Consider the following 27,660-nt stretch of genomic DNA (forward strand, 5'->3'; position numbering starts at 1 on the left):
TGTGACAAGCTGTACTTTGAATAAAGTTACACAAAACTAGAAATAATGTGCTCTTTATTAGTCAGTAAACAAACATAGTTATACCCTAATTAGACTCCAGAGCCTTCAGGTAAATTATGCTGCATTTACAAACCACATAATAGCTCAGATTTTATCCAAAATAAATGACGCTATTACACCAAATTACACGCTAATCACAAAACAAATAGAAGACCCCAATATTCTATTAGACACCATTTTACAAGATCATAGACTACATACACAAATAACATACAATGCCATATCAGATCCACAATATACCACAGTTATATGCTGTTCTACAAATTCTGTTGTTGAACATTATCACGATGAACCAGTGACAGCTTCATTAGACAACACCAGGATGCAATTAGAGGAATGTAACGCCATATTAGAAAACAAACATTTTCACTTAAAATTAATTTTATCTACCATCATCAACTCAGTCAGATGCAAGTTATGCAGGAAGCTGCCATCGGTTTCAGAGGAGGTGGCCGCACACAGCTTCAGCTGCAGATACTGTCAACAGGAATCCTGGAAAGATTCTTTTAATTTTCCCTTGACTTTAATGACTTTAAAATGCTTTTTAAGCAGTCTAAGGCCTTTAAGTCAGGATACTCTGTCTATGAAATAAAACATAAAAGATTTATCAATCATCAATTTAAACCTATTTAATACTGTAAGTAAGCAAGTATGAAAATTAACCAATATAAATTTAGTTTGAGTCTGTTTTTAAAAACATTTACTGCTTAGCTAACATCAAGGAAGAGGGTTCATCAGCACAGATTTGAAACACTGAACAAATTAAAATGAGATTTTCTGAAAAGTGATATTTTTGTTGAATGATGTCAGTGATGAGGTAAAACAAAGACACTGTGTTAGTGTCTGTGAACAGACGCAGCAGAAAACTGTATAAAGCTAAGAGTTCCCACACAGTGTGACACAGAAGCTACATGTAGCATTTTGACAATATTTTTACACCTGAATCTGATTGGACAGTGACGGTCCAATCACAAAGCAGAGTCCAATGGGAGGGCAGGTGTTTCTGTTGTCTATTTTCATGTCCCCCACAGATCCTAAAAGGTGTAGTAGCTTTTCAAGATGGACGACAGTGTGGGCTTGAAAATCTACCACACCTCTCAGCATCTGCTTTGTGATTGGACCCTCATGGTCCAATCAGATTCAGGTTTAAAAATAAGTTCAAAATTTGTACTTGTAACTTCAGTGTCTCATTTTGTGGGACTTTGAGTTTTACACAGGTTTCTGCTGCGTGTCTGTTCACAGACACTAACAAAAGCTCTTCCTCTGTCACAGTCTTTGTTTTACCTCACAGCTGAGACCATTCAGCAGCAACATAGAATTCACTTCAGTTTATAAGCCATTTCTGAGTAACCCTGTTCCCAAACAAAACATTAAGGATCAATGTTTCATTTCTAGTTAATTAATTTCCTTTACCATGCAAGCCAGTTATGGGGATAGAGCAGTGACATTAACTTTTGAAATTAAAAACAAAATCTGAACTGAAAAAACAAAAACAAAAAAATTCTGATATTTTTGTGACTTGGATGTGTTAGGTTTTTTTTTCCTTTATGTCAGGACAGGACCGCACACCTGGTTCGAACCCGGAAGTGGAACCGCAGTTACAGTTAACATTTGGCCTCGTGGGGGGCTTCCAAGATGGCGGCGTGAGCACATGCATGTTCGGGAGCTGAGCACCAACAATTGTACAATTTAGTGAAACATATATCTCATATCCCACTACTCGAGGTAATTTAGAGCAGTGGCGAGTACACCGTGTTGAACTGGCAACAACCTTATCTTTTTTTCCTTTTTTTGAAGAACTGTTTCCAAACAATGACATACGTTAATGTAATAACGTTGCTCAGTGCATCAGTAAGCTAGCGCACCACAACAGCGCATGGAGGCGCCGTTAACAAATGAGAACCCACTACTGCATGGCAGATAAACCTGTGGTTTCCCTTGTGGATTCCGACTTCCCTCCTCTTCCCACGACACCAGCATCTACGCCATCCAAACCCCCTGCTCCAAAGAAGTTGAGGACACACCGTTCCCTGGAAATGGATGACGGGAACTTCGTGCAAAAAATATCCAACGTCCTAAACACCAGACTGGATAGTCTGGAAAAAAACATGGAGAAACTGATTTCTGACAATACACTGAAGATTGAGGGGCTGAAAAAAATACAGTTGACTTTGCCTGCGCTGAGATTCGGCAGGTAAAAGGAAAGGTGACACAAGTTGATGCTTGAGCCAGAGAGACGGAGAAAAAAGTGTCTACTGTGGACCAACGAGTCAGCGATCTGGAGAACTACTCGCGACGCTGGAACCTGCGCCTGTATGGAGTGCCTGAAAATAAGGAGCAAGACGTCCGCACTGAGGTGATACACATCTGCCAAACGATCCTTCCAGAAGTAATTGATACAGTGCATCGACTCGGTCAACCAAGGAAAGATATCTCCAAGCCTCGAGGAATCATCATGGTGTTTACCACTCGCTTCTACCGCGACAGAATCTGGAAAGCTGCAAAAAAGTCTACACATCTGCAGAACAAGAACCTGCGCTTCGCTGAGGATCTGTCACCTGCCACCAGAGAGAGACGGAGGCAGCTGTGGCCTCTGGTGGCCAAGGAAAAACGGTGTACCACATCGGAGGAACAGCTTTTGCTGAAGGAACTGAACTGTTTCCAACTAGCTGAAGGTGATAATCACATCACATGTGAGCCTGGTGCTCATAATTCATTATTACGCAGATTAACAGTTCTAAGTTGCACTATGTTATGCTGAAAGTCTGATAAGCACAGACAATTTCACTCAGGACCTTTTCTTTTTTTCTTTTTTTTGACAACACCAGGTCTCTGTATATGACTCACGGGTTTACACTTTATGTGACATGCTCTTTATGTTTACATTTAATATGTTTCACTACACATAGAACCTAAGATGGGTCAGCTCCTGATGAGGAGGATAATACTCTTAAAGTTGACTCTATCTTTTTCACATATATTGTTCTATTCATTATGATTAATATGTCTTTATCCATTGTTACTTTCAATGCCAGGGGGTTAAGAAATAATATTAAGCGCAAGGTGCTTTTTCTGTTTGCCAAGAAGCACAAAACTGATTTCTGCTTTATCCAAGAGTCACATTCATTCGTTCTCATTGCCCAAAGGCATGATGGGAGAGACACTACTGCGCAGTCTCTATGGGCCGCATAACGCGGAAGTAACCCGGAAGCCAGAAACTTTTTCGGCGTATGCGCCAGGCGAGCAACTTGTATTGAACTGAACTGGCGCCATTTTTAGATCCGTCATCCAGGTCTTATAATATCATAATAATAATCATTTTTGGCGCCATTAGCTAGCATCTTAGCAACGCACATTCCCAGTATTAAAACGCCTTCGTACGTCGGCTAGGTATGAAGAACCTGAACTCAACTAGGGTAAGACAACTTTCAAAATAAATTAAAACACATTTTCAGTCTTTACTAGTGAACAAATTGCTTTTCACTCAAGTGTCTTTTATTCCTGCATTATTTCTAGACCAGAATGAATCGTACCGATATATAAAAATGCGTTGCCAACCGCCGGAAGTAAGAAAGGAGCCCTTCACTGAAAGTCATTAAGCATATTTTAGCCATCTGTTCAACAAATGAATGTGACTGATGTTATCATTCATTAAGGTCCGTATTTGTGTATTTGGCAAGCAAAAAGTGGCATAACATGTTTTTTTTGCAGTTTGAAATTTATGTAAACAGGCCGTTAATTTCTCATAAGCCCCCCTCTGTGCAGGTTTAGGCTATTGCATTTTGATGACACAACACAGTGTTTACAAATTAATTTGTCCTAGAGGGTGTGCCAGCAGCAAAACGATGATTTGACCCTTATTTCTTGTACAGTAAATTGGGCACAATGGGAGCAGGTCTAATGATGAGTGTATTTCCCCGGTGACTGTGGACAGGCAGAGGGACGCTGCCCACAGCTCCCACCAGGGGCCGCCTGCCTCCTGCTGAACTCAGATCTGCCAAAAACACATGGCGTCACAGTCTGCCTTGATTTTCAGCCCTTTAATGATGCAGCGGGCTTCACATTAAAGAGGCAAGAAAGACACAACTGAGAAGTCTGGTCTCACATCTCACATCTCCTCTGTTAGTGACCGTTTTGGAACAGCCTGTTCCTGTCATTTCTAACCACAAGCACACCTAACACGCAGGCTGTTTCTACCTGCCCGAACCTGCGTAAAGGTAGACGCATTAAGCCAGAACAAGACCGGAAGTTACCGTACTCATTAAAAATGAAAGCTGTTAATGCATCTCGCCACAAAATAATTAATAGCTTATACAGAACAAAAATGTGTTAACACTGAATGAAAAAAATATAAAGAGCTGTCTTCAAATGCGTTAGAAAATTAGCTCTTATGAGCAGATTTACTAGAAAAGTGCAACTGACTGTAGGTTAAATCAAACCTACAGTTAAATTAGGGTACAAATATATTTTCACTGCAACGTTTGGCTATTTGTCTATTTCTTTAATCAGGGGACAGCATCCTGATAATTAACCGTTTCAGACTGCATTTTAAAAGCCATCCTAATTAAAACCAGAGGGGTTATAGCAGGGGCTGATTAAACTCTGATTAAACTCTGAAAACTCTGCACATACTATAACTTGACAACATCTCCTTCAGTCAGAGACTGAAACATCCTCGCTGCAAGAAGGAGCGCTTCCGCAGATCATTCATCCCGACAGCAATTAGACTGTATAACACATCATGAGTCACTAAGTCACTTTTACCTCCACTTCGCCACTTTATGCACACACCTTGCACCTTAAGTGTGCATGGGTATATGCACGTGTACAGGTGTATGTATATATATGCAGATATGTATATATATATGTGCGTATATGTATGTATGTATGTATATACGCATTGCTTATGGATACTTGTTTTGCTTATTTATCAGCACATTCCACAATACATCCATAACGCATACTGTGTATGCTGTACAGAGAACTCAATGAATGTATATAGTATTCTCTTGTTGATAGTGTTTTGTACTTTATACGAATGTCTTTTTGCTGCACTTATTTCTGCGCTCTTTACTCCTGTGTTTTGGCTGCTGTAACGCACAAATTTCCCCGTGGTGGGATCAATAAAGTCCTATCTTATCTTATCTTATCTTATCTTATCTTTTGTATTACTCGCCATGCCTGGAAAACTAAAACATCTTCAAAACGCCACACTTCAAGTAGCCTAGCCTATGTAAAAAAAAATTTTCCTTTTTTTAAAAAAAGTCCAGTCTCCAAATCCAAAATTTGATAACCCTGATAACAACAAGGCGAGCTCCAGAGTCACAGACATTAGACACTGTACAACTCTTTTCATAGGCTTAATACTTCCCTTAAACACCGCCATGCCAAAGACAAGCTGACGCTTTTATTTTGAAGGCGGCATCAACTCTTTTCCGGTGTTGTAGCCGTGCATTGATGCAGCTGCCAGCAGGGATGGAGAGCGCTTTGCGGCTGCTGTAGGGACACCAGACTTCAGCGCGCTTACGCATAGAAACACACACATTGAGACGCATAGAGGAAGAAAAATAAATCTCTGTTTCTTTATTTACCCTCGCAGCCTCCAGCAGGCTCATGGAGAGCGGAGCCCTGCTTGTCCGCACCGGGGGCAGGTTGATCGGATGTCTTTCACCACACCAGCGCCGTTAGATGTTTTCCATTCAGGATTAATTGGTTGACCAATGGCTCCCAAACATGCGCTCCTCTCCAGCAGCGGCAGCAGTGGCCCCGGGGTCGGTGGGATAAATGTTAAAGAAGACCCCTGCTCTTCCTTTTCGACGGCATGGATCCTGGATGCGGGGATAGTGGCCGTGTGCACGCCGAAGAACTGGAAGAGGACACGGGCGCTGAATGGGATGATGGCCCGATGGCTTGTGACCATCGGCACAGTGCTGATGTTGACGATGCAGAGCTCCTTGGCCGCTGACGGTAAGAAACTGATGCTGTATTATATTCAGCCTGTGAGAGTGGCCCTTTATTGCTTACAGTCATACAAATAGACCATAAATAACACATGAGCAGCAGCCTAACAGGCGCTAAATCCTGACTCCCATTCCAGTGTCAAGCTGCCTTGATTTATATTATTATTAATGCAGATCTTCAGTAGCCAGTTTAGGGGAAGATGAGCATGTGGAAGATTTCATCAGACTTTGTTAGATGGAAACAGCTGTGCTGTTTACGACGGCAGTCATTTTGATGCGCCTAACGCTGCTTTGGTGAGCTTTGAGGGCTTTGTTCTCTGTTATTCTCATAGCCTATATATTATTATGATTTTTGTTAATTGGTCCGGGTCCGACAGAATGATATATGTGTTTATTCCATATTTAAACCGTCGGTGCAGGGGCACACAGGCTCTAACCGATGTCACGTCCCCAAACACGCAGCCGGAGCGCACGGTGGACCGCAGCGCTGCGCCGCGCCGCGCCGCGCCACAACACTCACACCGCGGCCGCTTCCTCATATTAAAGAGGAAACTTTTTATTCATTCATGGAGCACTGAGCCCCGAGGTCGTCAACGTCGTACAAGATCCATAGGGGACAGTTTCATAGCCAGCACAGGTAAATAATTAATGATCTTCGTGTCCATCCAAGGAAAACAGAAAAATAGCAGCAAGGACGTTCACATTCTCAGTCATAATTCTTTGACTCCAGGACTTTATTCTTTAAAATGATTTTTTATAAAATGCCAACACAAAACCATAGTTCAAGCTTTTGAGCCTGAGACTGAAAGGTTTCTAACTGGGCTTTTTGGCAGCACAAACAGACATTCATCATTTTGATTTTGAGTTGGTTGAACCTTGGTGTAGGCCCTGACCACACATTGTCAGGTTTGCTTTTAACAATTTCATGAAAACAAATTAATGTCAATGATAATTCAGTATAAATACATCTGACATACATATACACACAAAGTAATGAAACTTTATTTACAAAAAACATAATTTCACAAAATATAGATGTAAATGCATCCGCCACTCATTAGGAATCCAAGCAGGTCCAGAGCTATTCGCAGATGCATCTGGTCATCAACGTGTCAATTCACCCAATTAACCAAAACATCTTTCTCCACCTAATCCCAGTGGAAACTACCAATGCAACTCTAGATAGTTTTATTTGTAGGTGTTTGTGGATAGTCACCACTCAGACTTACGTGATACCAACTCACAGTAGATGTGAATGGAATTTCAATGTTGTTGCCTGCAGCGCTAAGGCTGACATTTGAAAAACCTAAATGTCAAATGTCCTGTCTCTTTCAAGGAAAAATGACTCTTAGGGTATTTTACAGACAACTGTGGAAGTTTTTCAGTATGAGGCAAGGTGCCGGAGAAGTTTTCTAAATATTGATTTTTATTTTACATTCTCAGTCAAAATGACCAGATAAAACAAAAACACAAATAAATACGAGTCTGTACATTCAGTGCAAACAATGCCTTTTTTGGGAAACAAAATTGATGCCACCAAGGAAAATGTCCTACCTAAACAAATGGTAAACACTCAGAGGTATCACATCATTTAAAAAAAATAACCTGCCTTAAAGTCAGTTCTCATTTTCCTAAAATTGATTAATTGGAGAAAAAACTAAAATAAATGACCTTTTCTGTTTCTGATTTAACTGGTGAATTGTGTCCCAGCTATTCTGTGGGTTTGTTGCTCAGAGGAAGTCAGAAGTAGACTCTCTCTCAGTACCACCTCAGCGACCTCTCTTATTAACTTTCAAATGCGAAAATAATGAAATACTGGGTCCTCTTCCTAACACATGCAATCTGTCCTCTGGGTGTCATTGGAGGGTAATATAGACAGACTGCACCCCCACGTTAAGCACAAAAATATTAGATGCAGACCCTCCTGTTAAACTTAGATTTGAGGAAAATAGCAGAGGTCTAGAATATGGAGACGATTGTTAAAGTATTTGGAAAAAAGACAGTTTATCTGCCTGCCTCCCCAGTTAAATCTGAGCAAATTGTCCCACTCACTCTCAGCATATCCTCTTTTATATCATCCTGCTGTGCCACTTAAAAGCAAGCGTTTCCATAGCATGGCTTGGGGAGATTTGACTTCCTCTCGCTTACCTGGTTACTCAAGCATTCAGCTGTTTCAGGTCTTTTTTGAGAGAAAATGTTCCCATTGTGTTGTTGTATTCTCCATCTCTATTTATAACAAAAAAAGATGTTTTGGGGGCTGATGCCTTGCTGATGGTGTGTGTGATTTATGAATGTGTGTGTGTTTCAGCTTTTGAGTGTGCTGGTGTGTGTAGGTGTTTTCTTTCATAGGTCTACAGAGATCTTCAACCCCAGTCAATAGCTGAGATCTATTGGTCTGTGTTACCATGGCAACAGATCTACATCTAGTACTTTCCTCAATGTGCGTCTGTGTTTGTCAGTCAGGGTCTGAAATAACATCTGACTAAGTGCCAGGTTAGAGTCTGTTGCCTGATAATCAGTGTCAGATGACACATCAGTGGAGATAAAACACAGTCTGAAGCACTGGGGAATCTGTGGGGTTTTGTGCTTCCAGCCGCTAAACATCCGGGTTTTCTGAGACAGTCACTGCATTCAGTTATTTTCTTTGATTTATGCACATCTTGTGTATGTGACCCTTTTCACCTCTTCCTGTACTAGAAGCACTTTACAAACAGTTCAGGTAGCCAGTGCCATGATAGCATTCTTGCAGTAATTTAGTCTTACCAGTAGTGTCCAGAGGGCTGTGGGGAATAAAGGAAGATTAAGGGACTGGACTTCAGCCAGTGTCTAATTTGTTCAAAATTAACATGAGCAAGTGGCAAGATGGTAGATTGTGTTTTGTTTTCATATCTTCCCCACATAAATCTGTAACAGAAGGGGGGAATACAGAGCAGTCTCTCACAGCCTTTCAGTTCATTAGGTGTACTTGTTAAAGAGAACAAATGAATATAAGAACATGAAAGAAGGACTACTGTACTAATAGAGAGATGGATGCACAGTATTAGACACCAATAGGGCTGGGTATTTTCAAAGTTTTTGGATTCTACTGCAGTACAATACTTGCAATAGTATTGTATTGCAATACAATACTTGCGTACTAACCTGAATCCTGTGCAGATACCGCACCAACTATGGATAAGTACCTCATACAACCCAATGTCAAATAACCCAAACTATCACTTTAAGGGTGTTCAAAAACTGTGAAAAAATGTGGTTCTGTACAAATTTTGAACTGGAGATATATGTCATTGTTGCTAGAACCTAAATAAAAAAGAGGATTTGCATCAGAGCCCATCTTTCATCCAGCTACTTTTTCCCATAATGAGCACCAGTGTTAAAGGCCAGTTCAGTGGGATTTGAATTAAAAACTATAATAATAATATAGGTATAATATAATAATAACTTTAATCAAATAATATCTAGGTATGTTGATTGTTTTGGTTTTATTTGCATAGGTTTTGAGATATGTAGTTTTGTTCCTTTTCAGACACTAGTATAGGAAATACCTCCAATACTGGCTAAAATACTGCATCTGTAATTGGTGACTATAGTAATTCTGTGCACTGATCCAATACCACGGAATGTATTGATAAACTATAGTTTTACACCCAGATAAAACAGCAGTAGCCTACACAGGAAGTTACGCTGTGCAGCCATTGGTACAGACTGTACCAATGGCAGCGAAGAAGAATTGATAAATAGTGTTACATCTGCTGGCCAAGGTCACTGATAGGCGGACCGCGATCCAGGTCCAGGCCCAGATGCTGTCAGATCCAGACTCTGAACTATAACCTATAATTTGTTGAGAATTATAAAACTTTTGACAGTGTTTCTGATTTAACTGGTGCAGCTTTTCTAGCCTTCACAGCACTGGTAATGTGATGCTGCTCAGGCAGTTTCCACTGTAAAAAGAGAAATTGTATGGCATTCACGTATTTGTTCATACTTACAAAGGGTTTAATCTGAGCCAAGCCAACACAGCTGATAAAGCATTAAACATTTTTTTCACGGATTAGTATGGGATTGGTACTCGGTATTGGCTGATACACAAGCTCAGGTATCGGAATTGGTAAAATCCAAGCAAAATGGAGATGAATACGTTTTTATAAATACATTATAAATACATTTTTATTCTTTCCACCAGCAAAATAGTCTTGATGAAAACCGTTCACAGTGAGCTCTGTCAGTTATCCTGCTTAAGGCCATGTTCAGCCTCACTCAGCCTTTGCCACGAAGTGCCACAGGGTCTGTCAAGACACTGTGATGGCCAGTCATACAAGTACACATTCCTGGTAGATTACTTTGTAGCATTAATCCTGTAATTTTATTGTTTACCTCACAATCACTGAGACAGGAGGCAAAATGATTGACAACATGATGAATTTCCAGAATTGTAAAATCTTGTCTTAGAGTGTTATGAAACTCTGTCATCTAATAAGCCTTTAAACTAAAGCCAAACTGAGCATGATAGATCAAACTACTGTTCCACAGACACATTCTGGTCAGTACCAGAAATGTCTCTCTTTGATACCCAGCCTTAGACACTGTTCTGATTTTGGAGAAAGCTGAGGAGCTGATGCATCTCATGTGTCCTATTATAAAAATAATATTTGCCTAATAGGGGCACTGGTAGGGGTCAGAAATTTAAACTGACAAACAAATTTTTCTTGATATTTGAAACCATGATTCGTGTCTGTGCAGGCTGAGCATAGGACGATGTGTTTACTTGTTTTCTTGGCCTTAAATGGAAGAATCAGACATACCCTTGGAGTCTAATGACCTGGACGGGACAGCCAGAAAGTCATTGATAAATCCTCTGCTGATCATCATTTATCTGCTGTCATCTATTAAAGTGATCGATCGTGCTGATTAGGTACAGTATAACTTGGCTCCTCTCTGTCTCTCGCGGTCTCTAAGCGTGGAGGAGTTGGCTGAGGATCAGAGCTCAAGAGAGTCGGCGCTCACACAGTCTGATTAAAAGTTTAGTATCTGTAGCCAGAAAAAGTGTGTTGTGATCCATCTAGTCAGAAGAAAAGCAATGTTAACAGTGTTATAGCTGTTGTGTTACCTGCCCATACAAGAAAGAATGAAAGAGAAAGAGCAGGTTAATGAGCCCCATTCAGACGCTTACTGAGGCTGAATTTTAATGTGATGGCAGGGTCGATGCAGTTTCAGCTCCAAGTAGAGTTTGGCACTGAGATAGTGTTTTATGCACGCTACTGCTCTACAGCCACACGCACATTTCATATGAGCGAACTTGATGTTAAAGCTGATTGGGAAACAAAGCTGTGCAGTAGTGACATATACCAAATCTGGGGTTGGCACTGAATTATCAAAAGGATAAAATCTATATATATTTATCTTTGAAGAGCTTTATCGAACGTGAAAGAAGAATGAGTATTCTCCTGCATATGTTAATTTTTAGTAGGTTTTACTCATAATTGTGGTGAATTCCACAGGGTTCATGGTGCACTTAAGCTCAGTGCTTGTGTTTAATGCATGGAGGCTGTCAGATTTGATACCTCTGAAAACTCTGATGATGGTTGACAGATGCAAACACTTGCTGTGCTACAACCTGCTTTATTTGATGTCAGTTGCTTGGCTTCTTAAGGATTCTTGCTCACACAGTGCATCGGTTTAGAAACTCTGACAAATTGAATGGATGGCAGCACATGATCTGCTGTGCTCTCTTCAGCGCTGAAGTAAATAACATTTCCAAGATTCAATCCAAAAGGTTCCCAGAGCCGCAGTTCATTTCTGTTCAATTTATTTTGTGTCAAACCATGTCTCTTAAAATGTATTAAGAAGAACATGTCACCAAACATCGGAAAGTAAAGCACAGTGCTGTTGCAAGTTTGGATATTTTTTACCCCCTGATACAGCCAGCACTCATGATCTAAAGGTAATAATTCTAGCAGTTATGCACAAGAGGTTGTATTCCATTGCTGTGAAAAACACACTAATTCACATCCCATAGCCACACGGTTCGTCTGATTGGCTCATTGCAATGAACACACACAGTCGTTACACTACACTGTTCTGCTGCTTCAAATACTCACCAGAGCAGTAACTGTGCATTAGTCTGTGGTGGAAAATAGTCCCCAAAAATGCTGATTTACTTTGATATATTATTAGTTTGAGTAATGTTTGCCAAAATTACAGTGCTGAGAGGCCTCAGGTGTAATTGTGTGCACACAAAACGGGGATTGAAAGATGGAATGATGGATACGCTTGTGCTCACAGAAAAGCAACAAACTTGACAGGAGAATGTGTTCACCTGTACAGGAATTCTGACCGAGGTGTACAAAGATTTTGTAGACTGGGGGAAAGTAGTGTCACAGATGGTGAGGTAGTGACCTGAAGCCAGATTTTATAATGAGCTTTCTCAAAAGTTTAATTTCACTTTGTATCACATTGTGGATAATCATTTACCCAACAACGTGACAAAAATTCAGGCCCACAGTGTTATGCTGTTTATGTAAGACACTAATTATTCTATAAGCACCTTTCTATTTTATATCTTAACCATTTAAATCTGAGACTCATGATGAAATTTTTATTACACTATCACGCACCTCACCACAGTCCCAAACCCTCAGAGCCATTTGATGCTCATACTCAGTCCGGTCACACCACAGCGCGGCTCAAATGGTGCAGGGATCCACCCAACACCTCCACCACCTGCACTCATCAGCTGTGAGGATGAGAGCAGCACTGCTGGATTGCTGGAGTTAAATATGCTGTTTGTATCACTTTTTTAGATATTCACTGTGGTCTCATTACTTATGTATGTGTTTGTATAGATGCTTAATAAACTCCAAGTAGTGAGCTTTGATGTCCCTGTGGCTCTGCCGGCTTGCCCATAGTGTGCAGTTTATTGCATCCACCTCCATGTCTGACCACTTTGATTTTGGAAACTGTCCTGTTTGTTATATCAGCTGCTGCAGCCCTCAGCCTCTCAACCTTTGTTTTTGGTTGTAAAACTACCTCCATGCTCCACAGGAACAATATGTCTATAAATATTCAAGAGAGGATTTGCATTTGTCACATTATGGTTAATTGTGTTAGTGTCTTGGGCGGAGGCTTGCCAAAGTGAACACATTCTTTCTCCGGTTTAAAAAATCTTTTTGTTATTGTTGTTGTTGTTTGGTATCGTTGTTACATACCTTTTCTGGCTTTTGTGCAGAATTACATTTTTGGTATGGATCCTATACACAGTTTTATAAATGAGGCTCCAGCTTTACAGATTTACAGATTCAGAGAACAAATAGGCTCCTGGGTGAAGGCAAGCACTACAGACAGGGTAGGAAGGCAGACTAGAGCTGGACTCATTCATTGGTTTTCATCTTCATTGGATTTGTGGACAATAGGAAAATGTAGAATAATGCCAGCCATATCTTTTCTGGCAGGTTGACTGGTTGAACAGTCAGTTTAACCACTAACTTGGTGTAAAGCAGCCATCAACCTAAGAAAGATCAGAGTGGACAGTAACAACAAAGCACCATTTACCTGAGTAATGTACTCAAGTATATTTTTTGAGTATCTGTACTTCACTTGAGTATTTTTTTTGGAAACTTATGACTTTACCCCACTACACTTTCTGAACAACTTTCTCTTGTATTGGAGTAATATTTAACCAGGTGTATCTGTACCTTGACTCAAGTACTGGAGCTGTGTACTTTGTCCACCTCTGCCGAAGACATTATTAGTGCTGATTCAGAAACAGTAGTTAATTAGGGTTTATTAATAGGTTTGTCCCAACCTATGATTTGAATGGATGTCTGGCTGTACCTCAGAAGGACTACTATTCATTTCCACTTTTCTTGTTTACATCAACTTGGTTCTTTGGGTTTCCATGTGAACAGTTTGTGGTCTGAGTGGCTGACTGTGGCCACAGAGCAGTAAACACATAACAACAAGGAAGGAAATTAAAGCTAAATGTTTTAAACCCAGTGAAGTATCAGAGTTGTTTTTTTATTTTAGATGGGCTGTGTTTGCCAAGAGCTGGAGCATGAAACTGACAACAAGGGAGGAGGACAGGACTATCAATCTGTTCCTGCCTCAAGGATAAAGGTTCTCATGTTGTACTTTTAATTTATGGCAGCTGCTCACTCTCAGACATCAGCTGTTTCTTTTTTGTTCATCACATTGTCGCTCCTGTGCTCTGTTGTGTCCCGTGTCCGAAGAGCTCAGGTGATCAGAGGTGTAGCAGCACATCTGAGAGGATTCTGGCTGGAATTGATCCAAGGCCAAAGATCCGGCGTGTGGTCCCAGAGGCAGGATAGGGGCGCCGAGCACTGCATCATCCCTGCACATGTTCTCAGCATTAAAGCAGCAGTGGCTCATTTTGCATCACTCTGCTTGGCTGTACTTCTCGGTGCCGCTCTGATTATGCACTGCTGGAGCCCTTCACAATGACAAGAGAAAAAAAGGAATCTATCTGAAGTTTGACTTTTACATATGATAGATTTAAACCTGGATCATGAGAAGAATCTGACATTGGAAGGCAGTGGAGACTTAGTAAAATAATCAACCACAATGATATTGTGCTGTGAGAGTAAAATGTCACAATGAAATGCTCATTGCTTTTTTTTTTTTTTACAACACCTCCAGTGTCTCATAGTGTTGCCAGTCCTCCTTCCAATATTTGTCGTTTTTGACGCATCTGTACCTCAGAGACTCTTCTTCACTGCAGGGAGACTGTGTAATGATGCAATGATGCTCACTGTCAAGTTAAATGTCTCTACTGGCAGTGCCGTCGACTCACTGTTGCCAGGCAGAAACACAGAGAAGCAGCTTTATTATATAAGAAAGATAAACTCTAATGATTACGCTTGTTTGTACTGTTATACACCTCAGTGTTTTTCCCTCTATTACACAAATAATGGTGTGACAAACACACACACACGCATTCAACGCCACTCTCAGTTTCATCAGAATAACAGACAGATTCTTTTTGCTGCTCTCTGGAGTTGCTTATCTATTTCTGGAATATGTGAGTGTGTGTGTTTGAAGGAGGAATATTGAAAAAGTCTTAAAGTCAAAGAAGGAATGAGAGCGAGAGAGGTTTCACATGCAGATCGTAAATACTGTATTTCCCCAGCTTCTACATTACATCATGCGTGGCAGAGCCCTGTTATAAATCATACAGGGTAGGCAGTAGTAAATTGATTTTATAATCCTAATTAGCCACACTTTGTATTTTTATAATCTGCGGGGGCTTTGAGAGGTTGCATGTTTCCTTGCTGGTGTGTTTTAGGAAGGTTAATTATTTTCCATCCATCTCATTGGAGAAACACTTTGATGTACAAAGCATCTTTACATGAGAACGCTTATGCTCAAAGCTCATTCATGTGTGCACACGGTAGCTACACAGTATGGAGTCTGTTTCGTGTCATGCAATGTGGTATGTGAAGTGTGTACATCTTCACGGTGTCTATAGAGACTTCTACAGAAGGGTATTTAACAGCAGGCATAGAGCTTCCTGCAGTAAACCACTTACATCTGTGTGTGTTTGCAGCATGTGTATCATACTTAGCTCCAGATGTCCTGTAATGCAAGAAAGATGCTGCAATTTAATGCTGTGTTGACCAGTGAACCTCTGCCCTGCATGTAGTAAAGGAAAAAGAGTGAAATTGATATTTCATAAAGAGCGATGCACCCTAATTATTCACAAAAAAAGAAGTAGAATTTCTCCCTCTCCAGTAGCAATAAATCACTGCCGCCTGTCTGTCGGCCTACCACATATCACTTCTATTGATATATGCTAGTTTGGGGTTTATTTGCAGATGTTTTGAGATATCAACCCTTTTAGATGACTTGTGTGCTAAAAACAAGGTACAATAGAGAGATAATAATGTCAATGTTCCCACCAGTTTTTTAAACTGAATATAAAGCTACACCTGAAAACAGCTGTTTGTATTTTGTCTGGATCATTGATCCTGGAGTATTTAATACATTCAGGTGATGCATGTGACCAGTAGTTTAAATACAGAGACTATGAGGGAGGGTGACAAATTTTATCGCCTCCATTAAGAGGATATAATTTAAATCTTGTGAAAACCATGTATCTATATATATCTTTACCATATGTACAATCGTGGCCGCAAGCAAAATTCCTCCCTTGTTCACTCACTCATTTTTTCTTCTACAAAATGAAATGCATGACATAGCATTGTGAGATTGTTAGCAGAAAGTAGTGCACAGGCATTTTGAACAGTCAAATAAAATGGTGAACAGTAAACATAGTACACTATTACATTAAATAGATAGTGATTTGCACAGGTGATTTTAGTTTTGTTGCCTGAGTGAGACCCCTTCTCAGAACTGTGTATGGTCTGGACTGTGCTTGATTGACATTTCCCTGAATGTTATCAGCTGACGCACTTGTTATACTCGGACACGAAATACTGTTATCTTTCTTTTAGGCCTCTCTTACATTTTGCTGACATTTTGATACATCGCAGCAGGAGAAGCAAAGGTGTAAATAATCTTCAGCTTCATTCTTAGGGTCCAGGTGTTGTGCATGTTGACTCACTATCACACTGTCATTGCTTACTGGGACACCATTGTTCATGTTATTAGTGACACCTGTGCTGTGAGACATTCCCAGCAGAGCTCCAGCCACCTTCAACCTGAGGAGAGGTTGATCAGCCAGAGAAACTGAGAGTGTGCTGCATCCTTCAGATAACTTGAGATAAATAAATACAATTTAACACACACACACAAAAACAGGACTATACTGAATTAATGAGAATTTATCAAATGACAAAATTTAGAAATACTTAGCTTTTAAATGATGTACTTATTTTCCTTTTTTTGTATTCTATTCATTCATTTGTGTAAAGTATTTTCTCCTTTAACTTTGTTGTTTGTGCATAGCTCCTAGTGCATTATTGATCATGTCTGTTCTTTATTGATTACTATTACTACGGTTTACACAAAGTCAAACCAAACAGTATTACTGATGTGTACTCTTACTTTAACCTTTTCATAAACCTGATAAAATGCTGAAATATTGAACATGGAAAGATCTTTGAACATAAACTTTTATAGGCAGATGGTCAATACTACAGTATGTCACCAGCATCTCAAAAACATGAACAATTTCCCAAGAAATTTGATGCAAAGAAGGAACAATTGAGAAAATTTAGCTGATGATCCAAATGTCAGTCATCCGTCATTATCTCATAGCTGAAATGGCACTAATGGAAATTTGTTTCCAGATCCTATTAGTGATTTTTTCAAGGTCAGAAAATCAATTTCATAACAGCAAGTTGAGAGAATTGTTCGGCGCTTGCGGACGTTTGTGCTTTTAGGTCTGTCTAGCTGCGTGATTGGATTGATGAAAAAAGGTTTTGGCGTGACCCCATCATCGAATGATTTCCATGAGGTGGTGAACCCCCTGTGCAGACAACAAATGATAGATCTCCCCCTTGATGGAGAGCACACACTGTCCCTGATAATGACAACTGGGGGGATGAAGTGTCAACCCTTGATTTGGAAATTTCCCTCTGGAGCAGTCCGGGGGGACGTGTGGACGCTGAAATGACAGCGCTGAAAGACAGCAGTAGTCAGAGAAGCGTGGAAGTTTCATTTCCTGATTGGTTAAACACGAAGTGAAGAGACAGGAACTATCAAATGTGGGAAAGACTGACAATGCGAGAAAAAAATAAACAGAAAGAGAGGGAGTGAGAGAAGCTGACTTCCTGACCGAAGTCGGCTTGTGAAGAAAAAATATCAAAAGTGTGACAGTCACTCTATAGCAGCACCGTCATCATCATCACCATCATTATCAGTACTTATCACGACTGTAATGGCTGTGTCTATTCAGAGAAATGAAAACCAAAGATTTCAGTCAGACACTGTGGGTAGCTGAAGCTGAAGAAAGGGTTGATCCTTCTTCTCTCTCCAGAGTCTGGAGTTTGCTTTTCATACAGTGTGGCCTTAGTTGAAGCCTTTCACCTATAAAAACAGAATTCTCTGAGAGTGAGACTCCTTGAGTGATTTGTTTTCTGTACTCTCACCTTCATGACCTGTGAACAAAAAGATTTATTTTTCCTCTGTCACTGATAAGAAGTGAAATAAAAATTTCTTTTGTCTGCTTTTATACAATCACACTGATTCTGGCTTGTGCCTCACTCCATGGCTCACTCCGCCATCCTGTCCTCAAGATGTGTTTGTATCATCTACTCCACCCCAGTCCCAAGCTGTTCAACTGAGTTTCAGCCGCTTCCAAAATCTTCCCAAACACAGAAAATGCAATCCAGCTTTGTGACGACCGAGAGAAGAATCAATTTGTTCTGATGAAACTTGTAGGGTAGAAGCTTTTTTTTATCTAGATGAGTTTCCTTATAGCCACAGGAGGTTGTTTCAGCCTTCAAACAGGCCGACAGACGGGCAGCAGGGATTTATTGCTTTTGGAGTATTTGAAAAAGAAAAAAACGGGGAGAGGAAAAGAAAGCAAGAGACAGAATGAAAATTTAATCAGCCTCTGCTTCTTAAGGGTTGACCAGGAGAGAGAAGGATTTATGGCTGCTTGGCCTCCTCTCCTTCAACTAACCATGTATCACTGCAGCTGCTCACCTCTCTCCTGCACTCCATCACTCACTCATTGCTCTGTGTGAGTGTGTGTATGTGTCTGCGTGTGTGTGTGCACCAAGTGTCTATCCAATTGTGTTTCTCCCATCTGAGGGGATACAGAAAGATAACTTGGGTCTTATTTTTGTGGTTATAACTGTAAAAATAAAATGTCATTCACCAAGGTCATTCCTGGGATCTGGGATTGTCTTTAAAAATAAGTTGAACTCAGAAACACCAGCAGTCTACACAGACAGTAAAATTATTACTCAAACTCCTCATTGTAAATATCCATCACAGACAAATCTGCTGGTTAAACTTTGACCGGTAGTACCATACTTCAGACTGTTCTCACCAGAAAAATGACAGTGTGGTTGAAATACCTAAAACAGCCTGTGGACATGTGAACTCATGTGTTTCTGCATTATACTCTTCAAAAGCAAAGGCAGAAGCAACATAACTTTGTCATCCCGCCTTAGGAAGGAGGTTAGCATCCGTCAAATAAATTTGATTGATCCGATTCCTACACAGGAGACCACTGTCTGCATCGCGACACCTATAAACCGTCAACAGTGGTTTCTTCTGATCAAAATTTTTTCCTAGTGGCTGGTCAGAAAATGGTCATTTTAGTTGGTCCTTTTTAACAGTTTTTAGAACAACCTGTCTTGTCATCCACTTTGGAGAACTTGTTGCAAAGTTGAGCATGCAGTTTTTCTGTGCATTGCAGGATTATTACTGACATTTTGCATGTACTTGCTTTGGTTTTAACTCCAGGTAAGGTGTTTTGCTAATCTGGCGGAATTGTTGGCTTGACAGACTGAATGATAACATTGTTAAAACTATTTACTCTTGCAACTACAGCACAGTTAAGGTTAGGAAACACCCTTTGTTATGATTAAAAATGGGTTTAAAGTGACATTAAAAGAATCATAAACATTATTCTTATTTTAACAATGGACCACGGGTTTATGATGTGAAAGGAGTTGCTCATAGTGACAAATAGATAATTATTAACTGTCTGTGCAGTTCCTCTCAGCTCTACATTGCTGCTAGCATCTTTCAGCTCACTGTTTTGGTTTTATAGGCTGCAACGTTACTCTTTTGGTTCATTGTCACTGCTTAGCATAGTTTCCAGCAGCAATAAAAAAGTTCCCATAAACCCTCTGTACACTTCTTGCCCAACAGCAAATATCAGTCAAAGCTAGCAACTAGCTGTTGAACATAGTTGGGTGTTTAGCAGCGAAAGACTCAGATATTTACCTCATGAGTTGGTGGAGACCAAAACAGATACTAGGAAGAGTGAATGTTGGTCTTATATTTGTCAGGTGGCCAGAAACACTACCTCAAGTTAATACTGATGTCACCCTGCTCCACTGGATGTGTAAACAAGCCGTATCAATTTTATAAGATGATATGTCAGCGCTCATTTCTGCCTCCTGCAAGTGACCCAACAATCAGTAATGCAGGTTTAAATATTAAATTGTGCATGAACAGCAGTCTCCTGGATGGCAGTTAAAAGTGCTGCACACACATCCACGAACTGACCTTCACACTTTTTACTTCCGTCCTTACCACTAAAGGGCACACTACTTCCTGCACTGGCACTGAACATTGGCTTTGGATGTAAATTGTGCTCTGCTGATCCAATGTGAATGTAATTCCTATGATATTGGGTTATGTTTACGTCTGTCAAATATAAGACCAAAGTTGTAATAAACTAGAATTAGCCTTTGAATTAGTGAGTTTGTGTATACGCACATTTTTAATATTATGTATTATTAAAAAAATAGAAGCTCACAAGACTCAACTGAATATGATGATATAACAGCTGCAGTATAGCCATATTACAATAAAATTACCTTATGTTTTTTTACTAGCTCATGTTTATTGCAGTATGTCTCCTGTGTTTCCATGGAGATGTTTGAAATGTTGTTTGCTCATTTTTGATGGGAATTTGCAGATAAAAATAAACAGCTTATCCCGAGATTGACCTCAGCCAGGATTTTATCCTCCACACTCAGTGCATGTAAATAGCAGCTAAACCTAAGTGCCTTCCAAACCAGGATAATTCAGGCTGAAAAATGTGACTAGTAGTCATAAATGATATTGTGCTTTCATGACAGCAGAATTGTTTTAAAAAGAGAAATACGCTCCTCTGCATGCATTTCAGGTATCTTCATTTGTGGTTAAAGTCAAAGTCTTAGAAACAGCTACAATTAAGTGTAATATACATTTCCACATGGCAGCTTATTTTCCTCATTATGTCTGTCTGATGAACCGAATTTGCATTGCTGTGTAAAAGGCACAATTGCTTTCAATAAGGAAGGTAATTATTCCCCCTGGGTAAATCGAAGTCAACTTGCATGGTTCTGACCTTCCCACATGCTCCAATGTCTATTTACCAGCCCAGAGAAAAAAATCTACATAAAATATTCATGGCTGTGCATAATCAGACATGCTGTTCAAGTCCTAGTTTAGGTGTTAGAAAGCTGTAAGCTGCCCATGTGCGCAACAACCCAGATTAGATTTTGGGTTTGTGAGAGGGAAATGTTTAAAACCGGTGCGCCGGCTGGTTCAGATGGCTGTATGAAATTCACTGTGAAGATCAGAAGTCTGCTGCAGAGGCATTATGAATCCAGGGCCTGACTTTAAGGACTGAGATCCTTAAGATGAAAGGTGAAAACTGTGCAGAACAGTAACTTGGGTTTGTATTTTTTATACAGTAGAACTGAAGTAAAGTGCTGTCACTGAGCTCTGTGGTAAAATCACTGCTTTTAGAGCTTTAGAAGTCTGTGATCTCTTCTTAACCAGCAAAACTGTCGGTGAAGACATTGAACTCTGCTTTGTGTGTATATGTTCGTGATTTTATGTTGAGACGGTTACACAACAGGAAGAGACTAATTAGTGCAGACTTAATTCCCTTTACTGCAGTTTAAACAACATCATCGCCATCGTCATCGTGTCATCACCAATGGGTGGGGGCAGTGACTGATGTGAGTCAGGTTGAGGATAATGAGGACTTCTACGCTCAATCAGATTAATGTCTGTGATTTTTACTGTCAGTAATGAAATGGCACTTTGTACTCACACCATATGTGTCTTATGAAACACACACACACACTAATACACACACCACAGGGGACACAGAAAGGGCAAACACACATCAGGCGCTCAGGGCCTATCACATCCACTCAGTTCACTCATTGGATGATGCACGGTCACATGGTGCACCCTGCAGCAGTTTTGGCATGTGTTTTACTGGAAAATCAATACTGCTCCACACACAGCCACATACACATACACACTCATGCAGTGTTTAAAAATCATCAGTCAAAGTGCTGGAACAAGTCACTATGATTATGTTTTTACATAAGCGTGTGTGTGTGTGTGTGTTTGTGTGTCTGAGTGAGCAACTGAGTGCCTGAGTGTGTATGAATGTGCACTTGTGTGACGCCACGAGTGTGTGATGTGTTCTTTTTTGAGGGCGTACTTGAATTAATAGGAATTTATAAGCGAATTAGGGCTTTGAACTTCCATTACTGTGTGTTAATGTGTGTGTGTGTGTGTGTGTCTGAAGCATATTTATGCGTCACATGAGAAAGAAGCCTGTCCTCCTTTCTGACAATCATCAGAGGAAGTGGCTGTCTTCAATAATCTGGCATTTTTCATGTTTTTAGGAAAACAGCAGTTTCTGACCGACAAACACATGACAGCTGAGTCAAAACACAACTTGATGGGACTGGATTTTAAACTGAATTCAATCATACTCTGCATAAAAAAATGTAACATTCATGGCTCCTGTGGTAGAAAGGAAATTATAGTAATAATGCTGTTGAGATTGCATTAGTTATAGTTCTAGTTATTACATTATCTTGATGTCACCTACAAGAATAAACTTTGAAATGCTACTTCAAACTCTCTCTGATTTTGTTACTTCAGTTTTTATGATGGGAAAGTAACTGCAGTACTATACTCAACAGAACATGGTCAAAAATTGCTCCATCTATGGGGCGCCTCGCTGGCTCACCAGGTACAGTGCGTACCATTAAGCTTAATGGTAGGCTGAGGTTCGAGTCCAACCTGTGGCCCTTTGCTGCATGTCATCCCCTCTCTCTTTTTCCCTGACGTTCCTGTCTCTCTCACACACATAAAAAAAGCCAGAAAAATAATAGTAATTAAAAAAAAATACTCCATCTTCACCAGCTACAACATTAAAATTGTGCTCACACACTAATGCATCGGTAATAATATGCAAAATATACATGTCAAACAATAATCCATTTTACAGGCAAAACTTTTTTATGCAACACTGTGTTTCTTTTATATTTATGGGACAAAATTAAAGCACCCTCCATTGGTGAGGAGAAACTGAGCCTCTCCAACGATCTTATTACTGTGGCTTTGATATTGCTGTCTGAATACAATAAAACTGGTTTGAATTTGCCCCCAGTGACAGATCTCTGCTCCAAAAACAGACACTACTTAATCCAGCAGTATGTGGCTGTCCGTTTTACCTTTTCCAGGGTTGAAAATTGAAATCTAAAAATAAGGCAAACTGCAGTGTGTGCTCTTGTGTGAATCCAAAGCACAAGTAAAAGCCACTAAGAGGTATTTTGGGGTGTCCAGTGACCCATGTGAAATGTGGGAATCATCACCCGCTTTTTCCTTGAACACATCAGACTACAAACCAAAACTGTCAGCTGCAGCCTGGATATATGTAGTTTGTGAAGTTATATTTTCTACAACATTTGCCTTAAAAGCCTCTTCAACAGGAGTAATTGTTGGAACTTAAAAGTTCATTCAATTGTTTGAAAAGTTTGTCACTTTTTGACAGGTTTGAAAATTTAGATTCTAGCAGCTTTTCTGTCTTCAGTTGAGAAGTGATACAACACTTCACAACTTCAGCTGCAACATCTTCAAAAGAGATGCAACAAAAAATAAACCTAACATCAACAATTTTCAACTACATCCTTAAAACTTTTCTTAATTTCCCTAGGGACAAAAAATTTATGGCAAATATAAAAACTTCTCTTCCCAAGACAACACTATTTCAATCACAAATAAGCAGCAAACAGTACGCAGCCTGGCTATATTCATAGTTCTACACAAATATATGCAAACCAACTGACAAGTGCGGCCAGAAAAGGTTTTGGGTCATTGCTGAAACTTTAGAAACATCCTTTCATGAGTCATGAATCCCATGAGGTTTACAAAAACTTTAAAGTTATATTTTACTCCTCTGCCTCTCTGCTTGAACAGCCCTGCAGCTGCTTTGTTGAGCCTCAGGGATTGGTCCTGGTGCTTTAAAACACAGTTTCAGAGGATTCGCACAAGTGAGCAGCACTGACCCGTGATACAATAGGGCTCCTCTCTCCTCCTTAGTTAGTAGTATCAGGTTCTGCTTCAAAAAGTGCTCCCTTTTTTCCATCCTCTTTTCTTTTATGTCAAACTGCAGTGACTGTTCATTAAAAATCTTCCCTCCACCTTTTTTACACAGCTCCTGGGTTCTGCTTTGTTTATACCCTTTTTTAATACTTTAGTTGTTAAGTTATATTTGTTTAAACCCATTTTATTGTTCAAATCTGTAATGAGTCCTGTCTGCATTGCCAGGTTGCCTGACAAATCTATTAGTACACAACACTAAATTTGCTTCACATAGTCCACACTTCTGCAATGAGATTGTTGGCTCGATCAAAATGGGTGTTTCATATCTTTCCTGGCATTTTTATGGACTTCCTGTTTGTTTTAAACTAGATGTTAAAATTCTTTACACCCAAAGTTGATGAAAGATCCCTCCTCTCTCATACATCTATTCTGTCATTTTGACTGATGGTTGAGTCTCTTTCAAAACTTGAGAAACCTTCAGTGTTTTAGCTGAAATGTCTGGAGAGCAATTAGTATGCATGTTTTCCACTGACTCCTACTGTCAAGTTACACATTTTAAAATATTAATATTCTGTCAGCAAAAAGAGCATTTGTTTGAACTCTAACAAATTGTAAAAGATGTCTAAACCAGGGAAACACACCAAAGAACAAGAGTCAGTTGAAGTTGATACAATAGCAAAACAATGGTTGATATCTCCAAGCTTCTGGCTGTACACAGGTCAGTGTTTGCTGCAGACCTCAAGTTATCTTTCCAAACCCTCGACATAAGACTTGATACGATCCAAGCCATAGTTTGTGTTGAGGAACAGCTTATCAATGTCTTGGAAACACATGCCAACAATAGACCATCTCAAAGCCACCCGCTCTATGCTAGCTCAAGACAAAGGGCTAAAATGTAAACTTAACGATTTATATATGAAAACACGTGTTTTATCATTGTCTTGGGAAAACTTTACAGCAAGGCTCTGATTCTGGCTTATTCGGATTATGTTCTCCTTTATTTAACCAGTTTTTCTCCCAGCTCACTGATTTGAGCTCTCACATGTTAATTCACGGAGAGGATTTCAAGAATCTTTTTAGATGCGTTCTTGGCCCTCCTCCAAACCAACCTTTCTTAGTAAATGTTGTTACACTCATTAAAACCTTTCTAGTAGATTATTGTCTTTCCAACTCATGACGTTTTGTGCACCCTGCAAGTAAAGAGTACTCCTTTTTCTTTCATGTTTACCAGACTTATAATGACATAGACTACTTTTTCATATCGTAATTTCAGACAATACATCGCTTGTTCTCAATCAGCTTTCCCAAAATCTGATTTACAAAGAAGCACTGGAGACTAGATCCAGTGTTGTTGAATGATGAGCACTTTCTTTCCTATATTTCCAGTCAGATAAATTTTTTTCTTAGTACTAACCTAACTGGTGATGTCAGGCTATGAAAGCATACATAAGAGATGTGATTTCTTTTGTTGCATTTAAAAAGAAATGCTTGGGGCAGAAACAAATAAAGGCAAAACTGAGGCAAAACAACCCATCTGTGGGATTTGCACAGCAACTGGGGAAATCACCTTGGACCAGAAACATATCAATGACTAATTCAAAGTATTTTATTCAAAGTTATATACCTCTGACAATAGGAATGTTATGAAAAACTTTTGAAAGTCTGGAAATCCCTTCCTGATGATCTGCAAGCCGACCTTGAGACACATTTTATCCAATTCGTAGCTGCCATATCATATATTCAGTCATCTAAACCCAGGGGCCCTGATGGATTCTCCACAGATTTATTCAAAATATTTTAAAGAAATTAGCCCCAAGTACCTGTCTTCACTTAATCCTCTGAAACTGGCTCACTCCCCTCTTCATTGAACCAAGCTTGCATCTCTCTCTGTACTTAAAAAGGATAAAGATCCATCTCCTATAGGCCAATTTCCTGATGTTTAAATCATTGCCAAGGTTTTGGCACATAGATTAGAGATGTCCTTCCCAAAATCATTTCCCCCGATCAAACTGGGTTTATAAAAAATCAGCACTCCAATATTCATCAGATATGTAATACTCTCCAAAACCTTCTGAGCCTGAATTCCCTCTGTCTGTGGAGGCAGAGAAGACATTTAATAGAGTCACTTTTTAAACTTTCTTAATTCGTCACTTTTTTAACAGCCACCCTGGAATTATTGGACCTTTTTCAGTCAATTTTCCAGTTAGAAACTTAACCTCAATAAGAGCGCACCGGACAAAAAAAGAAGCGCTTGAGCTCCAGACCTCCCATTGAAGCTTGCCAAAGACAGTCTTAATTATCTAGGTGTCTGCATTGCCCGGGAGTTTAAGACCCTATATGACAAACTTTACCCAAACTTTACCCAGGCAACCCGATAGCTGAGTGGTTTGGGTGCGTACCACATGAACTCATATGCTCTGAGCAGGCGAATCCTGACCAGCCGGACTCTTTGCTGTATGTCATCCACTCTCTTTCCTGTCTCTATACTGTCCTTTCTAATAAATACCCAAAAAATTACTTCAAGACTTCAAGACCAAGTAAAACAGCTCCTTGACAAATGGTCACCACTCAGCCTATCTGTCATTGGATGAATAAACTCCGTCAAAAAGAAGCTTCTACCAACGTTTGTTTCTTGTCTCATTGCTTTTAGGTTTTTATTCCCAAATCTTTCTTTAAACCCTTGAGTCTATTATTTCTCTCTATATTTGGAAGGGTAAACATCCTATTTGAAATCATCAGAGACAACAAGGCAACAACCATTCATCCATTCACCCAACTGTACACTTCACACACACAAACATATACTCATGTGAACACCTCCACAACGATTCAATCATCATCTGTCATCATAGAGCTGCTGTCATGCAAGCGAGGCCTCGGCAGCAGCAGGTTGCCTCTGGGAAATGAAGCGAGAGATGGGATCTGAGCTGGCGTATATGTGTGTGTTTTTCTTAAAATTGGGTGTTTTACTTGTTCTTTGACTTGCCTTGTGTGAGTCTGGCTGTGCTCCTGTTGTGTGGAAGTGGTTCTGTGTTTTCCATGTTTGTCTGTGTCTCTGTGTGTGTCACTTCTTCTCAGCTCTGCTTGTTTGTGTGTTTGCATAGAAGTCTGAGTTCCTGTGTGTGTGTGTGTGTGTGTGTGTGTGTGTGCGTTTGCGTTTGCGTGTGTGCATGCTTGTCTGTTTTGTGTGTGTATGTCCTTGTCACTCTCTGTGTAGCTCTGCCAGTAGTGTGTGTGTGTTGGAGTAAATGGATTTAGGGAGATGATGTAATAGTTTTTGTCCCCTTGTGTGTTGCTCCACACGAGCTAAAGGCTCTGGAGTTCAGGGTGAGGCACACACACACACACACACACACGCACACACACACACACACACACACACACACACACACACACACACACACTGCACATCAGTGTATGTGTGTGTATGCATGCATGTGTGCGTGTGTGCTTGTGACAATTTTACTAGATGCATCTTGGGAAAAAAAATATTAGAAGGTACTCATCTTAGTAAGACTATAATCCCTAATTGTTTAAAGTGCAGTATTAACATGCAGAATTTCATCATCAGTGTATACCAGTTACATCACTGGTATACACTGATGATGAAATTTTTTGGTTTATTTCTCAAAAGAAG

General features: G+C 39.9%; 1 protein-coding gene across 3 annotated transcripts in view; it reads left to right on the forward strand.

Moving 5' to 3' along the window:
- Positions 1-1,663: 1,663 nt before the first annotated feature.
- Positions 1,664-27,660, forward strand: part of kiaa1549la (KIAA1549-like a) — a 104,900-nt gene continuing 78,903 nt past the window's right edge. For 2 of the 3 annotated variants that reach the window (XM_071506251.1, XM_071506269.1), the window contains exons 1-2: positions 1,665-3,476; positions 5,660-6,027. In XM_071506251.1, coding sequence (XP_071362352.1) covers positions 5,781-6,027 — 247 coding nt within the window. In that variant the 5' untranslated portion in view covers positions 1,665-3,476; positions 5,660-5,780. Of the gene's footprint in view, positions 3,477-5,659; positions 6,028-27,660 lie in introns of all 3 variants that reach the window. The other variant, XM_071506259.1, reaches the window with a different exon arrangement.

The sequence above is a fragment of the Trachinotus anak genome, unplaced genomic scaffold, assembly GCF_046630095.1.
Source record: "Trachinotus anak isolate AG129_WGS33_773 ecotype Australia unplaced genomic scaffold, CSIRO_AGI_Tana_v1 ptg000002l, whole genome shotgun sequence".
Taxonomy (NCBI): domain Eukaryota; kingdom Metazoa; phylum Chordata; class Actinopteri; order Carangiformes; family Carangidae; genus Trachinotus; species Trachinotus anak.